The sequence below is a fragment of the Rhipicephalus sanguineus genome, chromosome 5 (genome assembly GCF_013339695.2).
Source record: "Rhipicephalus sanguineus isolate Rsan-2018 chromosome 5, BIME_Rsan_1.4, whole genome shotgun sequence".
Classification (NCBI taxonomy): domain Eukaryota; kingdom Metazoa; phylum Arthropoda; class Arachnida; order Ixodida; family Ixodidae; genus Rhipicephalus; species Rhipicephalus sanguineus.
The window spans coordinates 199,458,660-199,482,386 of NC_051180.1; the positions used below are offsets into that span (position 1 = coordinate 199,458,660).

General features: G+C 48.7%; 1 protein-coding gene across 5 annotated transcripts in view; it reads right to left on the reverse strand.

Annotated features, from left to right (window-relative positions):
• LOC119394569 (amphiphysin) overlaps positions 1 to 23,727 on the reverse strand; it is a 669,247-nt gene that overhangs the window by 124,503 nt on the left and 521,017 nt on the right. For 4 of the 5 annotated variants that reach the window (XM_049415832.1, XM_049415833.1, XM_049415834.1 and 1 more), the window contains exon 8: positions 6,504 to 6,806. The exons of the other annotated variant lie outside the window; for it this stretch is intronic. In XM_049415832.1, coding sequence (XP_049271789.1) covers positions 6,504 to 6,806 — 303 coding nt within the window. The remainder of the gene's footprint in view (positions 1 to 6,503; positions 6,807 to 23,727) is intronic. 5 annotated transcript variants of the gene reach the window in all.

Sequence of the window (23,727 nt, forward strand, 5' to 3'; positions counted from 1 at the left end):
AAATCAAATAAACTGCCGCCTCAAGGGTTTCTTGCACTCCACGGTAATGCGTGTGGTTGCCGACCTTTGCTTCACAACACAGTCATTGTTGATCGATATAAAGAAGACATCACCCGTCTGATTGCGGAAGCCGAACTTATCAATGCACTTAGTGAGTTGTGTATTAGCTAGCCTTCGATAGCATTGTCCCATATGGAGTTGGATTTCTTCCGAAAGCAGTGATATAAGGAATTACCCTAGTCATGAAGTAGCTTAGGTAGAGTGGCTTTTTTCACGCATGTCTCTAAGTGATCCCACGTGTTCAACTGTATGTCTGCTGACTGCGGTATATAAGCGCTCTGACTTTGAAAATGAACACGCTGTTGCTGGTAGCGCTGTGTGGTGTACTTATGTGCCTCCTCGTGTCGCTTCGCGCTACATCAAAGCTGTTGGAAGAAATAGAGTTCTTCTAAACGGGAGTATTTTGTAGTTTTACGTCTGTGACGCATGCGCAGCGAGAGCTGTTTTAGTCTTCTTTTTGAACAACTAAACAGCACTAGAACCAGAAGACGAGAGGACCTCTCTCTCATCTTCGCCTTGTTCTAGAGCTGTTTCATCGCTCACAGTTAGTATGTACCAACCAGCCAAATTCAAGATGCTGTTACAAATAGTAGCATGTGTTTGTGTAGGCACCGATAAACAAGTTGTTGACAGTTAGCGCAGGTCCTGTGCTCTTCCTTGTCGAGGAGCTGCTTACAATGACACTCTTAAGGCAGGTTGTGTATCATTTTTTTTTGCTACATCATGTGCTCCCACTTCAAAACGCTCAACAAGCATCTTCCCATGAGAGAAGAAACATCTCAAGCTCACTGGTCTTGTCCAGCGTAACAATTGACTGGTTTGCAACTTGTGTCTCTTTCTAGGCTCAGAACCTGCAACTAGACAGTAAAAGATGCATTTGTAGTCCATACTATACTTTTCCTTATCAGGGCAATACAGCATAACCCTCTTTGCTTTATTGACTAGGCAGAAGGAGGTCTGTTTTTTTAGCAAGTGGGGCCTTCAATACTCGGAGAAAACAAAATGTATTGCCCATCCATGCACCTGTGCTAGCCATGCGACCAATTTTTTGCAGTCGTATTCCAGCACTGGACACACAAGCACCTTGCATGCAGAGAATGAAGCCCAAGGGGCCCGCAACACTTTTTCAAGTAACTGTCGAATGACGTCGTTAAGGGCCTTTGCTGACTCATGAATCGACTGCCACAAAAATTTCTAGAATCCGTAAAGTACGAGCGGAGTTACAGAGATTTGTCGCAGAGATTTCCCTCGTCCCGACGAGCGCGCTAGAAACTAAGCAGGGAGAGATGGCACGGGGGTCACATCTCGCACGCGTCATGACCGTGAGCACCTTTTTTTTTTTTCTTTTGAACGCGCAGCTAACTTTCGGTGAGATCGGGAGCACACGCACGGGCATGTGGCAGCCTCCCACAGCGGGCGCAGTAACTAGGCAGCCAACAATGCTCAAATCAGCCAATGGCTGTGAATTTGGGCATAGACAAGGCAACCTAAAGTTTACGCGCGCGACGGCCGCGCCGGATGCTTGGTGGGCCGATGAAAACATTGCAGGTCCTCAGCTCGCCCGTGGGAGTGACTGCGCGCTGCCACGCGCGTGTTTTCGGTGAAGCCGGTGATTGCGTTTCAAAGTTGCGAAGAAAGCCATGTCATTCCGCAAGTCGGTAGGCACCGTTCTTATGCCACCAAGTGCCGTATCAGCCTTGACAAGATGGTAGCCCTAAAATGAACCTGTCAAACTGCATATTCAAGGGAAATGCACAGGCAAAACAAGCGCCAAGTTGTATGCAGATTTACATCGTCATTTATCTTGCGTGCCTTATCTTGATCATTGTCGTGCAGCAGATCAAGAGGTACTATTGCAAACAGCAACAAAGTTTAGTCGATTTCTCACATATCGTTGCGCTCATTCGGTACTTTCAGGAAAGAGCACACCGGATCACCAGCTGATGTGAAAACCTGTTGTGGTACTGCGCGTACACAGTGATTGCGATTGCGTGATTGCGATTAACACAGTGATTGCGATTGCGTATCTGTACTGGTGCTCTCCCGTGAGGCAGCTGCGTGATAGAACGAGTTCTGTATTGTAGATTCATCAAATAAATGCACAAATGGTGATTGTATTTTTATCATTACCAACTCGATTAGTTTCTTTTGATAAGCCTTTGAAAGTCCTTGTATTATTTATTGTACACAGTCCTCACCAAAACAAAGACCCTTTCAGATCGTTCTATACATGTCGTTCACCCACTATATGATGACATTTTTGCACCTCGCAAGAGCGGGCTCTCAAGCTACTTGACTTTTTATTTCAAACGCGTAAAGAGGCCATATTGGTGCAACGGATATACCAGCAGTACGTTCTTCCTAGACATTAAATACTATGTGCAAAGCCACTGTAATTCGTTACAGAAAGATCTCGCCCGCGTTTCTGAGGCAAAGCAGCACAAAATGGTACCATTCGCTCAAGTGCTGCTAGCCGAAACAGTATATATATATATATATATATATATATATATATATATATATATATATATATATATATATATATATATGCACCTTAGTTTCCACAAATGACATCGGAAAAGAAATAAACAGCAGTCGTGTTTTTTTCTTCACACTGTTCTATTTTCGGAAACAACAGGACCAGGAAAACAGCCCACCTCAAACTTGGGGAGAACTTATGGTAACAACTTGACGAGGGCTAATTGGTTCATAATTAGAGCAGAGGATGACACAGCATGACAAGAACAAGGACAACAAAGGAACGAAGCGTTTGTCCTGTCGTCTTCGTTCCTCTGTTGTCCTTGTTCTCATCGTGGTGTTTCATGCTCTGCTTTTGTGCAGTTCACCCCACAAATCGTTTACGAAGAAGCCTAGCTTAAAACCCGTTTTCGGGTGGTTTTCATGTCAAACTTGGGTTGGCATGAATTAGTCTATGCTGGTTGTTTCATTTATAAACGCTTCTCTCTCATATGCGCCCGCGTTTTTAAGCATGGTGACTGATATTACTTTTTTTTTGACGTTTACTTTCATGATGACGTTGCAGAAGTTTTTATCATAAGTGTTCTGTGCGGTCTCGGTGCCATTTCTTTTCACTATTCTAACCGCACGGCGCACTAACTTATCTTCAACATTTATGTTTTTGACCTCCTGGGCATTACTGTCGCCAAAAGGGTGGCTTTCTTTGCCGCTCTCCTGACAAATGTTCTCTACACCGCCTTGACCGACCCCGTGAGACATGAGAGCAAGCGCAGCGCGAGGTTAGGTTCACGCTCACATGAGCACCACGAGCAAGAGCACGCGCACTGCCATTCAGCCCGACGCGAGGAGAGAATGCGCGCACGAGCGACTCGGAGAGCGCATGCGTAGTGCGAGCAGTGAACGTGAGAGAGAGAAAGCATGCATGCGCATGCGGCGAGATCGAATTCACACAGCCACAATTAGAACACAGTAACTCTAGCCACAATGTAAACAAACCGCCGGCGGAGCGCCGTGCGCAACCGCATCTATCGATAGTGCAACTATCGATAGATGCAACTATCGACAGTGCAATCGGTAGTACCATCGTTAATATTACTATAGCGATATTACTGCCACGCGTGTTTAATTATTGCTTTGTTTTGACGTATTCGGGTTTCACCCACAAAGACTGTTAGCAACATTTGACGCAGACCGCGCCGTAATGTTTCAGAAGCTTCACAATTGTTTGAGATCATTCTGTTAAAATTACGCACCGGACGCGAATAGAATTCGATAGCTTACGCGAGCGCCAGCGATAACGCTGGAAGGTTTGACGACTGATGCATAAAGGACGACGCGTTCCACCGATGGTCAGAGAACCCAACGGCTGACGACTGCTCCAGCCGCTATCAGTGCGCAGCATGTATCGCTTGTATTTGGAGTTATGATTTTCTGGGCACAAGTTCGCCCAAATAAAGAGCTCCGTATTTCCAGGTCTTGCTGCAGCATTCTTCACCGTCACAACCACGTGACCATACTATCGATAGTGGTGTGAATAATGATGCGGTTGCTGGCCGGCTATATTGCCAAAATATTTCCGATAGCCTACTACCAGCTTCGCTCAATTTATGAGCAATTTTCGGCAGAGAAATTACCTATTTCCGCAGTGTAAATGGCGGAATATATAAATCAATAAATTCGTATACAAAATCAACCAGTTGCACATTACAATTAACTTCTTGATATTTTTTTTTATTTTGAGATAATAAAATGCAATATCAATTTGAAGCTGCGCAGTCTCGCCACATGTAAAGGCTTCCTTGTTCCTTTCCACTAGAGCTGAACAGTTTGACTTTATGATCATGTGTCAGCAAAGCACTCTGGTGAAGAACACAAGCATGTCAACTTTCTTGTCCTTCAGCCTGCTCCTCCGGCTCTACTACGTACACGCGCGCGGGGAACCAAGTTTATTCTGCAGTGAGTCGGCGCTGTTGATTTTATACTATCGATAGTACCATCGATTTTTTTACTATCGATAGTATTTTTCACCATCGATAGTTCTGCATCACTAGTCAAAGTCCCCTCGGGCCCAGGTTTTCTCTTCTATACGGCGCGGTCATCTGAGTATATGGCATCTTTTGTAGAGAGAAGAGGGAGCGATTTCTAGCTGACACTGAGAATTAATTGTAAGTTCCAGGCCGCTTGCTGCACTGTAATGTTTGGCTCACGTGTTCTCAGGAGCCTCGACTGCCGATCGGCAGCGTTTCCGGACCATGCTAAAACGGTGTTGCAGGGGGCCCCCTTTAAATACCCTTCCGTTATGCTGCCTTTACCTACAACCGTCTCAGTAAGTGGTGGACAGCTGAAGGTTACTGTTATGGTGATGCCTCAGCATTCATTTTCATGAGCTCGATGCAAGTGTAAACAGAATATAATGGCTTGAGTTTATGAGAAATGTTTGCAAAAGTTGCTTTAGCCAGATTTCAGGACCTCTGCCACTGAGTTACCCTGCAGCTCCAGACCGAGCAGACGAGTACGAGCACGTGCACCCCTCTGATCACGTACCGTGACATCGTGGAAGGTGATAAGCTCCCCCGCATAACATGCTCTCCCGCACACTACCTAGAGGGCAGGAGAGACTACACTCAAGCAGGCATTGCCAACCTCTTCTCCGCAATGCCCCTGCACCCTTGCATGCATGGCAGCAGACCACTAAACACCCCAGCCAGCTCCAACCTCAAGGATCAACTAAGGCAGGGCCGAAGACACTGCCTGAGCTGATCTTCTCAAGTAAAGATTCTCTCTCTATTGCGTCGATGGAAAATGTGATGGCCGTCGCTTATCCATGGATTCTGGCTGAAGCTTTGTGGAGCTTTCAGTGAGCAACAAATGGTGGGTTTCTGCCTGCCAAAACCACAATACTATTATGACGCAGTGGAGGACTCCAAAATCCATCATCACATGGGGCTCCTTTAATGTAATCCTAAATCCCATCCCATCAAACTGCAACTCACATGGCTGCAGCACATGCATAGCAGCGCAATACCACAGCCACTGTGGTGTGCAAACAATGTTCGAGACCTCTGAGGATATTCTATACACTTCTTTATGCACAATAGCTTCAGCATTCTCTTTCGAGTTGATGGAGCCTAATGCTTGGATTTCAAATATATGGACACATGGCAGCTCCATGGCTTAGCAGGCAGTTTCAGTGTTTTCTTATCGGCTGCAGTTTCCCTTAAAAAAATTCCACAAAGATCTTGCGTGAGCTATGCATTTATCCTGCAAAAGGAATCTTCTTTCGCATGTCACATCAAGAAGGAGTTCTGCCCTCTTATGTCGAGGAAGGACAAAGAGATAGGTAATTTCTTTGGTGAAGATTGCAACAATGTTATTTGGTAGCTGCACATGGGCCACAATTGTGCTGAAATGCTCGTGAACTACACAACAATGATCAAGTTGGTGCGAATGATGCGTGACATCTTTAAGGTAGTCGCACGAAGTCATTGCAGCTTCTTCACGAAAAAGGCAGACAAGGAGCACAATGTCATCCAAGTTCCAGCTGATGAAGAGAGGAATTGTCTTGACAATTTCCGGTGTTGGCGACACTGGGTCTGTCACTAAAGCTACTGTGGTAGCCACAATCTTCTTTGCAACAGCAATGTACTCTGGCAGCAAGATAAGCAAGATTTAATAATACTGGCAATAACATTAGAGAAAGTTTTTTAAGACAAAGGCATCAAAGACTTAGCTGGTAAAAAACAGCCACCGGAAGAACCACACAAGACTATATAGCATGCATCATATGCGCAATTAAAAATAATAAATGTTGGGAGATGGACAAGGTGAATAATGGGGTAGAATAGCATCTTCCCGAAGATGAAAACATGATCACTACAGAGCAGTAAAAGTGCCTACCGGTCAGACCAACTAACCAGCAAGCTAACCACCCGAACAAGGAGCACTGACGGCAAAGCTCTGAGTACCTGGCTTCCAAGCGAGACTCGGACGCTGCATTTTTCGGTGGTCGAACTACAAGGTACAGCTCGACTGGCCTACCACTGCCTGATTCGGTGTGTGCACTGAGCGAGAGAAAACTAGCCCCGAGGCGGCGGTTCTTCTCAAGGGGCCCTCCATGCGCCGAATGGCGCCGGACGCGAGCATACTGCTGCGTGCCTGTGTCTCGGCCGTGCTCGGCCGGTGGGCACGGTGCTGCCACCAGTGACATTCTCTCGGCTACTGGCCGCTCTCTCTTTGAATGGGTGCGCGGAAGGCCACTACGAGTGGGCCTTGGCAGGCGCAAGGGTTAGTGGAAGAAAGCAGGAGGTCGGGGGGAGGAGGGAGAGAAAAAAGAGCAAACAGTTTGGGCTAGCTTCCAAACACAGATTTCTCGAGAAGCAGTCTCCTCCTCTGAACACAACAAAACAGACACTTTACTGTTCATGCTGCACTCGCTTTGTTCAAGAGAATCACATCAGTGAATCACATATGCCGATTGTCTCCAGCTGATCAATCAGCAACATGAGCAAGCCTCGAAGCATGCATTTGGCCAACGGCAAGACCAACTTGTATAAATAATTGTTGGGGTTCAACGTCCCTAAACCACAATATGATTATGAGGGACGCCCTCCTAGTGGAGGTGAAATTTCAACCACCTGGGGTTCTTTACCGTGCACCTGAATCTAAGCACACGGGCTTCAAGCATTTTCGCCACTATTGAAAATGTGGCCGCCCTGGCTGGGATTTGATCCCGCGACCTTTGGGTCAGCAGTCGAGCACCATAACTAGAGGACCACTGTGGCGGGTGCAAGACCAATTTGGCCAAGAGCACTAACCTTCACATCAAATTTAAAGGGACATTAACATTACCCGCTTCAGTGGCATGATGTTATTCCAAATTCTAACTGAAAATGCCAGAATTTTTTATGTTGACCCCTGTTTGCAACACGTTTTAATCCCTCCACTTCATAATTAGGTGTGTGCTGCCACACACTAGTAGCTGGCCAGCTGCACGTGTGAGATCTATAGGCTGAGCTGTCTTTCCCAGAAATGCTTGGCATGGAACGTGTTAAGATAATATAAATACCCGACTCCAACTCGTAAAATCCCATACCACAAAATGTAAAAAGAGAAAACCGTTTTCAAATGAAAACAAATGGTTCTTTTAGCCTTAGCCAGATTGCTGGAGTAAGGCCAGCATGTAAGTAAACACCATATTCAGCAGTTCTTGAACATCAACAACAGAATGTGTTGGCCATAGTGAGCATTATATCACATGGGACTGTGTTGGGCCAAGGCTGGGCATTCATGCCATGCTGCATTGTACACAGCCACGTGAGGGAAACTATTTATTTTTGCTGAATTTAGCACTGCCAGCTGGTTTATTCCTTGACGCTGCACAATGGGGAAGACCAGTGGTGCTGTGGGTTGTCTTGGATACTCACCCAACGTAACTGTTCACAAGTTTCCTGCAACAAGGGCATACAGGCCAAGTGGGTTTCTGTCGTGGTGAACTCCTTTCTGATCTTTTGAAGCACACAGCATGGCAGTGGCTGACAATTTCCGCTTCCCAAATGATTCTGAACCAACCTGACAAATCTGTAGGGCGCTTACCGCAAAGTATTGCAGCCCCAAGAAGCAGAGCAAAATCACATGAGGCACATGTGCATTGCGCATAGGTGTGCGCTTCCTTGCTCAGTCACACTGGTACTAATGCTAGCTTCCTTCATTCGCTATGCTCGGAGCATTTCTGCACACTGAGGGAGAAAAACAATGGGTGTGAAGCTCAGTACAGTGATAAATGCTGCTGTTGGTTATGCAACAGGGACAAAAGCCTGGGCTGTGGCTATGCGATTGTTTGGCATTTGCTAATAGACGCAGGGCCTTGTAAAACCTTTTTCTGTGAGTGTTTTATTAGTCCTTAATATACTCGGGAACAAAGGCATAAAAACTACCATACTCTCTGCACATGGCTGCTGCGTGGCGGTTGCTTTGTGCTCAAACATCTGGTTTTTGTGTGCACGAATGAGGGGTTGTTTAGGAAACTTACTAGGCCTACCATGACTGTCAGAAACCTCGCTAGCTAACACCTGGCTCAATGTGCATGCTGAAAGGTGTGTTGCATAAATGCACTTAGTGCCTGTAACCTCAAATAAGTTAAAACATCTAAGCAGCACAAATATAAGAAAGCTGACTCTGGCAAATATGTGTCACTGTGTGAAAATGAAAATGCATGGAATAGATTCACCAGCTGCGCAGCCGGTCATCTTTACACTGCCACGCGCATTTATTTCGTTATTCTGATGCAAATGGGCTTCACCCACAAAAACTGTAACCACTGCTCGGTGCAGGGCTGCGCCACAAGGTTCGGTAAACTTAACTGTTTTACACCATTCTGATAAGATTGCACGGATGACACGAGTGACCTAGTTTATTCTAGAGCTAACACGAGCCCCAATGATAATGCTAAAATTTTCAACAATTGATGTATAAGAGCTGACGAACAGATATCTGACGACCGACGTCTGTGCTTGCTGATTTTGCTGCACCATCAGCGTTATTTGTTTTACTGGGCACAAGTTCGCCCAATGAAACGTTTCATCTTTACCAGCAGCGTTTTGCTTTCTTGACCGTCACAACCACATGACAATATGTTGTTTGGTTTGTGGGTTTAACATCCCAAAGTGACTCGGGGTATTGAGACACCGTAGTGGTGGCCTCTGGATAATTTTGACCACCTGGGGTTGTTTAAACATGCACTGACATCACACAATACACGGGCCTTTAGCATTTCGCCACCACCAATATGGCTGAGATCAAACCCAGCCATAGTGGCTGGCGACCGCCAAGGCTGGGATCGAACACCGGTCCTTCGGGTCAACAGCCGAGCACTGTAACCACTGGGCTAGCGTGGCGGCTCCTCACCTCTGCAGATAGGCCGGATTTCAGCGTCACAGTTATTTGTACACTTTTGAAGTTGAAATCGAGAGTTCGATGGAAACCCGCCTGGTCGGGAAGAAACATGATGAAGGGAACGAAGTACAGCGACCAAATAAAAGCTTAGTAATTACTCGAATCTAGGCCGACCCCGATTCTAAGCCGACCCCCTAAAGTCCGAAGCCTGAAAAAAAAAAAAAAAAAACTTACCTCGAATGTAGGCCGGGTAAAATTCACAAAGAGAAAACATTTATTGAAAATATGAAGATAAAACGGAGCAGTTGGTTCATCATCAAGATGCCGCGCTCATTCCGAGCCGTCATCGCTGATCTCTTTGTCGCTGTCCTCAAACAGTGCGCAATCCTCGGTGCCATCAAGCGCATTTCATATGCCGCACTTCTTGAAAGAGCGCACGATCAAAGTTCCTGGGATGTCGTCCCACGCTGCAGCCACCCAGCCTGCCAACTGAGACAGTGATGCCCACTTGATGCGGCCCGTCGGCGTCAGCTGGTGGTCCTCGGTGCTTAACCAGTCCGTGTATAATCCCCGCAAACGATCCTTGAACGGCTTGTTGATGCAAACATCAAGTGGCTGCAATTGGCCCGGCATACCACCAGGTATCACGGCGAGGTCGGTGTCCATTTCAGCCAGCGCAGCCTTGACGCTGTCGGTCAAGTGTCCGCGCTACGAGTCCAGCACAAGGAGAGAATGCTTGCACAGAAGGGCGCCTGGACGCCGCCGCCATACGATATTCAGCCACTCCTCGACCATGGCGCTGGTCATCCAGCCGTTCTCGTTGGCCCGCACAATGACGTTTCACGAGAAGGCCTCTTTGGCGGGCAGCGTCTTCCTCTTAAAAACGATATAAGGAGGGAGCTTGTGCATGTCCGCTGTGCAGCACAGCATCACAGTCGCGCGCTGCTTTTCATAGCCCGCAGAGCGCACCTTCACTTCATTCCTTGGCCCCTTTTTCTGAGACTGTGTACGCCACCGGCATATCAAAATACACCGGCGTTTGGTCCGCGTTGCCGATTTGGCCTAGCAGATACGCTCTGGCTTCTCTCTTCCGAAGCACGAAACGCTGGAACTCCAGCTACTTCTCTTCATAGTCAGCCGGTAACTTTTGGGCGATTGAGGTGCGACGAAGGAGGCTGAAGCCAAAGCGCTTCATGAATTTCTGCAGCCAGCCTCGGCTGGCTTTGAAGTCTGCCGCCGAAACACCTTGCTCCCTTGAAAGCGCCCTCGCCGTCACCTGGAGCACTTCCGTTGTCACTGGAAGGGCAGCTGCTCGCTGCGCCCGAACGAAGTTGGCCAATGCCGTCTCCATTTCAGGGTGACGGCCTTTCCGTGGACCGGTAAAAGCCATCCTCGTTGCGGCGCACGCGAAGAGCTTCTCCCGTTAGCCCCTCCAGCGACGAACATCCTTTTCGTCCACTCCAAAGTCCCGCCCGGCTTTAACGTTGGAGGACGACTCCGCAGCTTGCACAACTTTCCTTTTATACGCCGCACTAGAGTGTACTAGAACAGGGGAGTGCTCGGAACGGCCGCAGCACCAATGTACAGAAAGTGAAGCCCAAAGAGGGTCAATCCGCCTGTGGCGCTGCGATCGGTAGTCTGCAGCGAGATTCAGTAACGAAGAAGAACAATGTACATGCTGCGGGGGAACTAAGGAAACGATGGAACATGTATTGATTGAATGTGGCGATATTCACCCAGGTATACGTGTGGGCACGAGTCTACATGAAGCCTTGGGTTTTAGGGACAACAATGGAAAGCTGAACACGTCCGCGATAGAAATAAGTAAGAGACGGTTAGAGTATTGGTGGCAGAAAAGTAGAGATAAAGAACAAAAATAAATAATGAAGGAAAAATAAGGTCATTCTGCCTTAAGAGGCAGAGAGATGGACCGTGAATTTATATTTTTTGGTATAATAACATAATTTAATCAATGTAGATAAGGTATTAGGCCAACATGAAACAAGGAAGCTTTTTTTCTTTTTTTTTCTTCGAGCCTGGTGGCAGACATGCCACCGCGCCGTTTTAAAGGGGACGCTCATAGCATCCATCCATCCATCCATGCAATGTGTCGTCATTTAGGAGTGGCGTGCGGCTCCGCCAATGTGGTGCAGGGGTAGAATGCCCGTTTCCCACTCAAAAGGCCCGGGTTCGAATCGGAGCTGAAGATGGTGGGTTTTTATTCTTAGTGTCACTTTTATAGCTGTATTGGTCTTCCTTTGTTTCTTAAAACTAGCTTCTGTTGCTACGTGTTGCTACAAAAAGTAACGTAAAATGTGAAATACTTTATGTTTTTGTTCAATCCCGGGTGGTGGTGCTGCAAATAACTGCGCTCACTGTCAAATTTCTCCTATTTTACTTCACATTTTGCGTTACTTTTTGAAGCAACATGTAGCAACTGAAGCTAGTTTTAAGAAACAAAGGAAGACCAATACAGCTATAAAAGGTGACATTAAGAATAAAAACCCACCACCTTCAGCTGCGATTCGAACCCGGGACTTTTGAGTGGGAAGCGGGCATTCTACCCTTGCACCACTTCGGTAAAGCCGCGCGCAACTCTTAAACAACGACAAATTGCAGACTACCGATCGCAGCGCTGCAAGCGGCTTGACCCTGTTTGGGCTTCACTTTTGGAAGCTCGTTCCAGGCACTCCCCTGTTCTAGTACACTCTAGCCGCACTATAGGCTAATGACTACGCTCGTTTGGCGCCATTGAGCTACGCCACACACAGCCCACTCGAAGCGAGACTCGAACTGACGAACGGCTCGCCTCAACACTCGCCACAAAGATAAAAATGGCGGCCTCGCGTGCGTACTTAAGCCAGGTGTTGGCTCGGCTACTAACGGCTACAATACTGTCTAGATGGCGCTAGTTTTGCAACACTTTTCTCGATGAAAAATGGCGCGTTTTTCAAAATCCTCGAATCTAAGCCGACCCTGGAGTTTGATACAAAGAAATTCCGAAAAAACTATCGGCCTAGATTCGAATAAATACGGTAAAAGAAAACGATGTTTCGGCTTCCATATGGAAGCCCCAAACAACTATTAATGTCTCCTATATAGGTTTCAGATACGACAGAGGTCTCCCCTCTGTGTCCCGACTGTGGGGCGGTTAGCGACTTTAAGCACATGCTCTGGGTGTGCCCCTCTTTGCAGCACCACACAGACCACGGCTTGACGGAGGAAGCCTTTTCTACTTTCCTCACGAGCCACGACTGGTTTGACCAACTCCGGGCTGTCCAGAAGGCCCACGATGCGGCGGTGAGGCTTGGCCTCCCTGTCCCAACGTGGGAGCGGCCCGCAGTCTTGCCCCTATAAAAACGGGGCGAAGATTCTTCCGGACCCGAATAAAGTTAACTATCTATATAGGTTTCAGCGCGTGAGGCAAGCACCTGTCTCAGTTGTGCCACAGAAGGTTTTCTCCTCCGCTTTCTACTGATGAACGCAGTGCTGTGAAACGGCTTCGTGAAAATGCTGCCATCGTCATTCTCCCAACAGACAAAGGGAATGCCACGGTAGTTCTGGACACCTCCGTCTACAAAAGAAAAATGCTGGATTTGCTTCGAGACCAGGCCACTTACGTGCGGCTCAGTCGTGATCCTACGTTAAAGGTGCAGAAGGAACTACAGAAGCTCCTTTCGGACGTGTTTCACTTTGTTCCGCCTGAGAAAAAAGGCTTGTACTACTCGCTTCTCTGCCACAATGGATCGCCCCCTGCGCTTTATGGCCTACCGAAAATTCATAAACCGGATGTCTCTCTTCGGTCCATCGTTGACTGCACAAACTATCTGGACAGAATTTTATCACCCCTCGTAGGAAAAGGCAACACTCACATTGAAAGGGTTTGCAGCGCAAGCACGGTAGTGCTGAAGGAAAGGTATAAAAGCGAGGAACGGAAAGCAAAGAAGGACGACACAGCGCTCGTGTCGTCCTTCTTTGCTTTCCGTTCCTCACTTTTATACCTTTCCTTCAGCACTACCGTGCTTGCGCTGCAAACCCTTTCAATATGCATATTAACCAACTAGCCCAAATAGCCGTTCTTCTTCAATGCAACACTCACGTACGCAACTCAGCTCATTTCGTTGAAAAAGTGAGGTGTTTGGTCCTCGAAGTTTTATTTGACGTTGTTTCTCTTTTCACTTCCATTCCCATTGACCTCGCCGTTGAGTCGTGTGCTGCTGCTCTTGACGCTGATCCACATCTAGCGGAAAGGATGCCTTTTGATGTCCCCGATTTGAGGAAGCTGCTCAGTTTTTGCCTTGCCAACACCTACTTCTGCTTCGATAAGGTCATCTACAAGCAAGTTCACGGTGCACCTATGGGTGCCTCTATCTCGGTTACTGCGGCAAACCTCCCAATGGAGTAGCTGGAAAATCGGGATCTCGCTTCTTTCAGCCCTGGTCCAAGAATTTTTCTACTATATACCGTAGAACTGGAAGCTGACCAGAGGCTACCTTTTTTAGATGTACTCATTAAAAGGAACAATGGGGTGCTATCTTTCAGCATGTACAGGAAAGGCACGCATACTGGCAGGTACCTGAACTTCCAGTCTATCCAACCTGACACTCACAAAACGTCAGTGGTTGCCTCGTTGTTAGGTCGTGCGAATCGCATTTGCACGAAACCGGAAGACCTGACCACAGATGTGAAGACAGTTCGGGAGGACATTTCGACGTGCGGTTACTCACCAGCGTTCTTTAACGCGGTGGAACATCGTTTGTCTGTTCCCTCCCAGCCTGCCAATGTCAGTCAGAAGAAACGCGCCCCTGTTCCTTATGTGCATGGCATAAGCGAGACCTTACCACGCGTATTGCGTAGCTACGACGTTGAAGTCGCCCATGTGCCTGTATGCAAGTTAAGAAAAGCACTTGTCGGTGGGAAGGACAAGCTACCAAAGGAAGCCTTTCCTGGTGTTGTTTACAAAATCCCTTGTGCGGATTGCAAAAGTGTTTGTATCAAGGAAACCGGCAACTTCAGACAGCGCATGCGCCAACATCAGAACGATGTTGAAAAGAAGAAAGTGGCGTCTAATGCACTGGCCGAGCATGCAGCCATGACTGATCACACCATTGACTGGACAAACGCGAGTATCATCGGGAAGGAAAGAAACTGGAAGTCACGCCTGTCTCTCGAATCGCTCGAGATACAATCTACAAGACAGACACTGAATTGAAATGATGGAAATCTTCCCTCGTCGTACGCGTGGTGCTTGCGTCACGTGCTGAACCCTATATAGGAGACATTAATAGTTGTTTGGCCTCATTGTGAACAAGGCTTCCGTATGGAAGCCGAAACGTCCTTTTCTTTTAAGCTTTTATTTGGTCGGTGTACTTCGTTCCGTTCATCACTTTTGAAGTTGTATTGCACACAGAGCATGGGTGTCTGGTAGAAGACCATCAATTGGGCCAACTGAAGGGCGTACTAGAGGGCCGAACGCAGGCAAAGGTTCATACTATGCACTGCCGAAACCAGCACTATTAGTGCTTGAGTTATCCACAGGGCTAGCACAGCTCTCTAAGTAGACATGGTGCTGAGGATAACAGAAACATGCAGCACTGAATACAACACCGCACCAGAGGAGGAACACATCGATCTATGAAACTGTCACACGTCTCCAAACCATATGCGCAATTCACAACTTTTACACAGAGGGCACTTCACATTTGAAAGGATGCAAGAATGGGCTTGTTGGTAGTGACAAATGGCGAAACTTGTAGCACACAAAAAAGACATCGACATAGAAAGTGACGACGCACTTACTTCCAACAGAATGTTCATTGAACAGAGGTGAAACATAGGAGCTGACTAGTTGCGCAGAGGTGCTGAGAGTCCTGGCTGGGCTGACAAAGCAAAATCAAATACAGCGATAACTAAGGGGCAGGAGCAGATTAAAAGCACTTGAAATGCTACACATTGACATGTGTGAAGCCACGCGACTGCGTTTTGTTCTTTTGTTCTTTTTCAAATTCTTTTCCCATTAGGTCAATAGATGCTGTGCTGATGCAAGAACCTACTGCTCTCGTGATTTCCACTGACTCAATAATCTCGCAGGTTGTCGTATTGTTGCTACTGCCGATGATGACGCAATTACCAAGTGAAGGTGCACAACCGCAGCTCCTGCAATGCTGACTTAAGAAGATCAGCTGCTACATTCCGAGAACTGTTAAAATGCTCATAAAGTCTGTTATTTAGGCACCTGCCAGTTTTCCCAATATAGTTCTTTTCGCAAGACAGTGCTGTTGTGTCGTGCGACCCCTGGTGACTGTGGTGGGAGGGCTCGAGCCGAGGCGGCCGAGGAGGCAGGCTGAAGACCGAGGGCCGCGGAGTAAAACACACGCTCCGAGTCCCCAGCAGAAGTGCCCCCGTTTATTGACAGTGCACCCTTTATATACTACATCCTATAGAGGGCGCCTCATATTGACTTGGCACTCGCGCCCTCTACAGTGACATGCGACAACACCAGTGCGGTAAGGGTCTCTGTTCATGCCACTGGGTGGAGATGGGCCTCCCCCATGCCTCTTCGCTACCACCAACCCGGCGTGGCCATGCCGGTCATGTGAGCCGTGCCTCGCTCACCAATAGCCCTTCTTGTGTGTTTTACTCCCAATAGCGGAGTAAAACACACGCTCCGAGTCCCCAGCAGAAGTGCCCCTGTTTATTGACAGTGCACCCTTTATATACTACATCCTATAGAGGGCGCCTCATATTTGACTTGGCACTCGCGCCCTCTACAGTGACATGCGAAAACACCAGTGCGGTAAGGGTCTCTGTTCATGCCACTGGGTGGAGCTGGGCCTCCCCATGCCTCTTCGCTACCACCAACCCGGCGTGGCCATGCCGGTCATGTGAGCCGTGCCTCGCTCACCCTTCTTCCCCCTCCATAAATCCACCTGCAATAAATGCGGGAGAGCAGTCTCCCGTGAGACTCGCCGAAGCTTGGTCTACGAGTCGTCACTCTACGCGCCTCCCGTCACTTGACTTCCTCGTCAGCCTGCCGCGGGGTTACGCCGCGCTCCTGCCCTACACAACACATGGCGACGAGGTAGTTGAACCGCTAAGCTACTATGACAGGCAGAGCCAGGAAGAGCACGACGTGACACTTGCCTTCGAGTAACACTTCTCCGGCACATCGGTGCTTTGACCTTCCTGCTCGCTAAAATGGCGTCGGCCTGACTTTTCTTTGTTCCCGTTCAAGCTCCCTCTGCGACACCACCTTCCTGCTTGAGATTACTGCCTACAGCCTGCACGCATGGCGGCCCTTTTTCCTTTTTGCCAACCTTCCTCCATCCCTCGACGTGCCCGGCACGCCTCCTATTCAGTGGCACAAATGGGAAAAAAATTTCCAGGTACACATAAAGGTGGCCGGCGGAAGCGGTTGGGAGGACGAAAGACACGCGTCAGCACTTATCAGCGCGCTCGGCATCGAGGGCCAACGCAAATACTTCGCCGTGCAGGAGCAGCTCGAAGCACAAGGCGTCCAAAATGCTCCACGCACAACCAGCACGCCGGCGGCGTTGGGCTCGGGAGTGGTGTCAACGACCGACACGGCGGTGACGATGGAGCACGACACGTTGTTACAATTCCTGGACGGGCTTTTCGCCGAGACGATGAACGTGCTAGCCGAGCGGCACCTGTTCACGAGTTACGAACAACTGCCCGTTGAAACCTTCCTCGAAGTCGTCGCAGCCCTCGAGGAGAAAGCCCTCTCGTGCAAGTTTGGTGCCACTTACGACGACAGAGTACAGGACCAAATAATTCACGGGGTTGCCAACGCACATGTACGGGCCAAACTTCTGTCGTACGGGGAAGCCCTTAAGCTGCAAAAGGCAGAAGAAGTTTGACGCGACTTGGAGGCGTTCAACAAGGTCACTGCGGCGTTCAGAGAAAATGAACGGCTACTCGGCTCGCTCGCCGGTGAAGGCGGTAGCGTCGAGCGCATCGCACATGGCTTCGCAGCAGCACAAAATGGCGGGTCGGCTGCTTCGGCGGCCCCGCATGTGACTCAACATGGTGGCGGCTTCCCCCCCCAACGTGGGCGGCCGCGTCCGAAATGGCTACGCGGGTTCGTCAGCCCGCCTCCAGGACGGCGTTCGCGGCCAACAGTGTCAGCCTGCTTCCAAGCCTCAAGTCGGCCTCTGTTTTCGCTGCAGCAAGTTAGGGCATTCGGCGACTTTAAGAAATTGTCTGGCCAAAAACAAAGTTTGCCAATTTTGCATTATCAAAGGGCATTTCACGGCAGTCTGTCGTAAATGACAAGCGTCGGTACAGGAAGTTACCCCCATTCAAGACGCTGACTCCGGCACTGCCACAGTCCTATCCGTGCAGACTGCGCCGGCTAGCCCAAGGGACTTGCGTATCCCTGTCGTCGTCGGAGGACATATCCACATGTCATTGTTGGTGGACACCGGAGCAACTGGATCGTTAATGACCAAGAGTCGTTCGAGCACCTGCCTGGCGGAGCCCTGGGACGTGTCAAGGACTGCATCCACCAGGCCAAGAGGCGGCAGCACATCGTGCCAGTGTCTGCCAAGCTGCGTCGGCTGCCTTTGGCGCTATGGCAGTAGGACGCCAGCGAACTGTACTGGCTCCAGGATGACGATGTTATTGTCGGCGGCCGCGGTCGACCGCTGCATTCAACATTGCACATCAGCAACCAGGTGTTGCCTGCGCAGGCCATTCGCGGTGGCGCTGCTGTCCAGTGCTGGTCTGCATCTGCTGAAGCGCAGCCTCAGAGGTCTTCAGAGTTGGCTCACAGCAGCCGCAATCCGCCAAGTCCTTCTGGGAGAGATGGGGATGGGTCTCCGAAGTCGGCTCCAACACGCAATGTCTTCCTGCAGGGCCTGGGTCACGTCACCCCCAGCAGACACTTGGACTACACAGACTAAAGAGCTATACTGCCTTAGAGGCCGCAGAGGTCTAGTGCGTGTGTGTGAATGTTCAGGAATAGTGCAAGCTGGCACTTGTGTTTGGTGTTGGCGAACTGAATTTTCCTTTCTGTATCCTAGGTTGTGTTTGCGTGCTCCTAGGACTGAACTTCTGTGTTACGCAGGTTTCATTCCCTCAATAGGAACTCGAATTTGAATTTTTTTTCTTTATTGAGTGTTAGCAGATGTGCAATATAGTAATCATAAAGTCATTCACATGGTGTGAGCATGCAGCACCCTCGTTCGGGCGGCGCACAAACAGGAGAGCGCGCGATGGCGAGAGAAGAAAATAAAGAAGGCGCTGTGGTACGTGAAGCCATGGCTCACGTTCCTTGCTGGCATCGATTATGGTTCAGGCGTGTCTTTCGTTCGCTCCTGTGGCATAAGCCTACAAGTGGCATAAACCTACAAGTACGTCCCTGCGCCAACGGCATGGTGGAACGCCTTCACTGACAACTGAAGACCGCCTTGACTACCTGCCTCAATAGAGCGACCTGGGTTGAGGCCTTGCCACTGGTGCTCTTAGGTTTACGAGCTGTCATCCGGGCAGACCTGCAGTGCTCAACAGCAGAGCTGGTGTATGGCACTTCTCTACGGCTTCCGGGAGACTTCTTCACGTCAACGAAGCTACCAGACCAGCCACAACAATTCCTTCACCGCCTCCTCGACTGCGTTCAAGACCTCCAGCCCACTCCACCCAGACCTTCCAACACAAGACCATATTCGTCCACCGTCATCTCGCCACTGCAACACATGTTTTCGTGCGCCACGACACGGTCAGACCACCTTTGACACCAGCCTACGACGGACCATTCCGCGTCCTTAACCGCACCCACAAAACTGCCACTTTTCTTCAGAACGGCCGTGAAGAGACAATCAGCTTGGACCGACTTAAGCCGGTGTACCTAGAGACCGCCATAGAAAGCCTCTCATCTACGCCTGACCTTCCGTTGGACGACCACAAATGGCATGCAACATTCCGACTTCCAGTCTACACGGGGGGCCCTATAAGCGGCCTCGTTCGGGCGGCGCGCAAACAGGAGAGCGCGCGATGGCGAGAGAAGAAAATAAAGAAGGCGCTAGGCTGTGGCACGTGGAGCCATGACTCACGTTCCTTGCTGGCATCGATTATTGTTCAGGCGTGTCTTTCCTTCGCTCCTGTGGCATAAGCCTACAAGCAGTACTGCTACTCTTAGCCTATCTAAATGCAGCCTGGGTGTAGAGGGCGCGAGTGCCAAGTCTAGAGTTACTGTATATGCTACCTTTAGGTAGCAGAGTTGCGCCAAGGTACGCCATCTTGGGCTCCGAAGTCTTGCGAGAAAGCCACTCACCACCCGCGTAGGAGCCGCGCTCGCGCGACAGAGTAACAGTGTTGATTTAAACAGGTCTTCATGGGGCTTTTATAGCACTCGTCACATTCTAAAACAGTGAACGCAAGCAAATATACAAAAAAGTAGTAATATTGCGTCGTGCGGGTATACAGGCGAGAATTCTGTCTTTTCTGTTCACTTTTTTTTAACGCATTCATCCTCCTCTAGGTGGCGCCACCGTCCCAGCTTGGGCACGTAAGCGCTATTCCGCTAAACTAAAACACACTGTCCGCAACGAACGTTTGCGGCACGGTAATGATATTCCCTTAACCCCCGCTATCACACTAACGCTAAGCTAATAACTGTCTAATAACAACAGCGCCGATGTCAACCGCCCTTGAGCCGCCGGAATCTATGGAGTGTCGGCATCGCCTGCGAAGTGTTGGCTTCTCCGCAGCGCAAAGGAGCCACCTATGACCACGTGACGGCGCTCGGCGAATAGCGTTGCTTGTAGAGGGTTCTGCTAGAGGACGGACGTGTTTTTCGTGGGCTCCGGAATGACAGCGTCAGATAAGTTATTTTTTTTTTTGCATAATTCGAGCTTGTTTTTTTAGTTTTATGAGTACATAAGCCACGAGATTGAAGCTTAATAGGGCTTACAACTTTGTACTGTTTCCTGTGTGACAGTTGCCTGGGTTGTTTTTTTTTATTATTTGTTTGTTCGGACACCACGTGGCTGAAAGGTACACATGTGCTTTGCAGTGTAGCATACTTGCGGAGTTTAGCGATATCATTTGGCTTTAAGTGGATCTAATCCGCCGTGTGAATGATCTAGCCATGGTCAAAAAGACCGTAAAGTGTTCAGGGTGCAGAATGGGATGGAAAATAGAGGTTTGTACGGATGAGAAGACAGAGGGAGCTGACGCCAAGTGTAATCAATGCGAGTTACAGGCGAAAATGGAAATAATGATGGCTGCCCAGAATGAGCTCATGGTAAGAATTGCTGAGCTGGAGAATGCGTTGGCGACAGAGCGGGAAAAAACGATGGCTATGGGGGAAAGGCTTAAGTCAGCCGAGGAGGGGTTAGCAAAGGTAGTCATGGTGAACAAGGAAGCAAGCGACAGCGGGAACAGCGGGGCATCGACCCCCACAGTGGTAGACGCGAAGGGGGAAACAGGTTTGGAAAAGACAGGTGCCGGGGTCACAGGACCCAGCTTCCGCGAAGTAATATTGGGAAGGGGAGGGAAAAAAGCAGCAGTGGCACGCGCTAGTAACCGAGGCAGTGGCCAGGTGCTGGACAGTCCTGCAGAAAAGTCGGAGCACGTGATAATCGCCGGGGACTCGAATTTAGTGAGATGCGCAGAAGCAGTCAAGGAAAGGGTGAGAGGCGACAAACGAGTTTTAATAGGGAAGTTCCCGGGACATGGGCTGGGATCAGTGATGAGACAAGCTAGCGCAAAACTCGCAACTAAGGCTAATGGACGTAACCTCGTGATAATCGCGGGAGGTCTAAACGACGTCTTGAATGAAGAATCAGCCGAACTAGCGACCACATTGGCGAAAGGGGTCGATGACATGCGCGCCATTTCCCCTCAGGTGCAGCTAATGGTATGCACAATGGGCCTTTTTCAGAAGGGTAGTCTGCGCATGCGCGGCGGCGGTGACGACACGCGCGCCATGTTTTTTGAGGGTCAAAGCGTGGCGACAAGAGCGAACTGAACGCCACCTGGCGTGGAAGATTTGCAAATTTTCCCGAAAAATACCAGGCCTCCGAGAATGTCTACCGGCACGCGGCGGGCAACTTCGGAGGCCATGGACCCTCAATTTCGATTTCAGCGATCTCCACTAGAGGCGCTGTTCAGACCTGAAAAAGGCCCATACCGGAGGTACCGGTGCGTGACGGCAACCTTCAAAGAGTGGTTGTCGACGCAAACAAAGAGATATGGCAGATGAGTCGAGAGAAAGGCATCGAGGTAGTGGAAATAAACAGAGAGGTGCACAGGTGGGGTGGTTTTCGAAGGGACGGAATACACTTCGATAGGAGGCTTGGTCATGAGGTGGGTTGGCGACTTGCGGGACGCGCAGTAGCTTTCTTGGGGGGCCCACGGGCCCTTCGATGCCCAGGGTAGCTTGTAATGAGGAAAACAACCAGGCAGTATATAAACAACCTCTTTAACAGGCAGTATAGCGAAAAACCAGAGAAAAGGTAAAAGAAGGGAGAAGGCGCGTGTTGCCATTAGTTACATTAACATGCAGGGTGGCAGAAAAAAGGCAAAATGGTTAGAGATTGAGGGACAGTTAAACAAGGAACAGATAGGTGTTTATGCGGTTACAGAGACACACCTTAGAGACTTGGAAGAGCCACCACATATTGACAATTATATTTGGGAAGGATGTCACAGGATCACATCAGAAAGGAGAGGTGGGGGTGTTGGAATGCTAATCCATAGCAGAACAAAATTGGATAGAGTGAAACAGACGTGTTCAGAGCACCTCTGGGTTTCGGGCACAGTAGGTGGAAAGAAAACGTGGCTAGGCGTAGCTTACTTGTGGACGGGGAATAACTGCAGAGAAAAGAATTTGGAGATAGTGAAATGCATAAGCACCGATATTAAAGAATTTGGTCATGATGCCGAAATAATCCTTCTAGGGGACATGAACGTTCACATTCATGACCTTGACGGATATTCAGACACCAATGGCAAGTTATTGCTAGATCTCTGCGAGCAACATAGTCTTGAGATAGTTAACGTGGGGCCTAAGTGTGAGGGGCAGATCACGTGGGAAGTCGGAAACAGGCAATCGAGCATTGATTATTGTCTCATGACAGAAGGAATATATGACAAACTTAGAGAGATGAGAATAGACGAGGAAGGCATTAACAGCTTGGGTAGTGATCATAAACGCATAATATTAAAAATGGGATATAAAACTGAAAATAAGAACATAGAATCAATGTTTGGCAGCTTGTATCTAAATGACAAACACATAACAAACATCGCCGCAAGAGTCGAGGAAAAAGTTGAACTACCAGGCAGAGACTGGAAGTATAGTGAGCTGCTACATGTAATCACGAAAGAAATGGAAAATGAGAAGAAAACTATTTGTTGGAAAGGAAAGAGGAAGCCAAAAAGTTGGTGGAACAAAGAAATCCGGGAGGCGATCGAGAAGCGACGTGAGGCATCACGGGAGCACAGACAGGCAAAAAAGGAGAAGCTGCCACAGGACGAAGTCAACCAAATATGGGAAATCTATTTAGAGCAAAAACTCATTGTGCAGAAATTAGTCGAGGCTAAAATTAAAGGTGAAAGTGAACGCTGGATGACAGAGATTCGCAAAAAGAAGAAGTCCGCGCCAAGGATATTTTGGAGCCACCTAAAAGCGCTAGGTAGGAAGTCTGTCACAATGCAACAACGTTTGGTAGATGAAGGAGGAAATCAAATGGAAGGGCATGAAGTGCTAGGTTACATCCGAAAGATAACAGCCGATTCGTTTAAAAAGGTCACCCAGGGGATTCCCCTGGTGAGTAAAAGTACGCAAAGGAGTGCAACCGACGAAGATGTAGTACTAGAGAATTTCAATTGGAAGAAGGCCGAAGGAAAAATTCCTAAGCGCACTACTCCGGGCTTAGATGGGGTTCCCGTCAGCCTCATTAACGAACTCGGACATAAAACTAAAGAAGCACTGCTGAAAGCCGTAGAAAAGTGCTTACAGGAGAGGGAAATACCAGACAGTTGTCGAAAAAGTAGAATGAACTTAATCTATAAAGGCAGGGGAGAAAAGGATAACATTCGCTCGTATAGACCGCTAACCATTATATCGGTGCTATACAGATTGGCGATGCAGGCAGTAAAATTAAAAATAGAAGCGTGGGTGGAACAAAATGATATTTTGGGAGAACTTCAGAATGGATTTCGAATCGACAGGCGGTTAGACAATAATCTGTTTGTTCTTACCCAGTGTATAAAAATATCGCAAATAGAAAACAGGCCCTTATACGTAGCTTATCTGGATATCACCGGGGC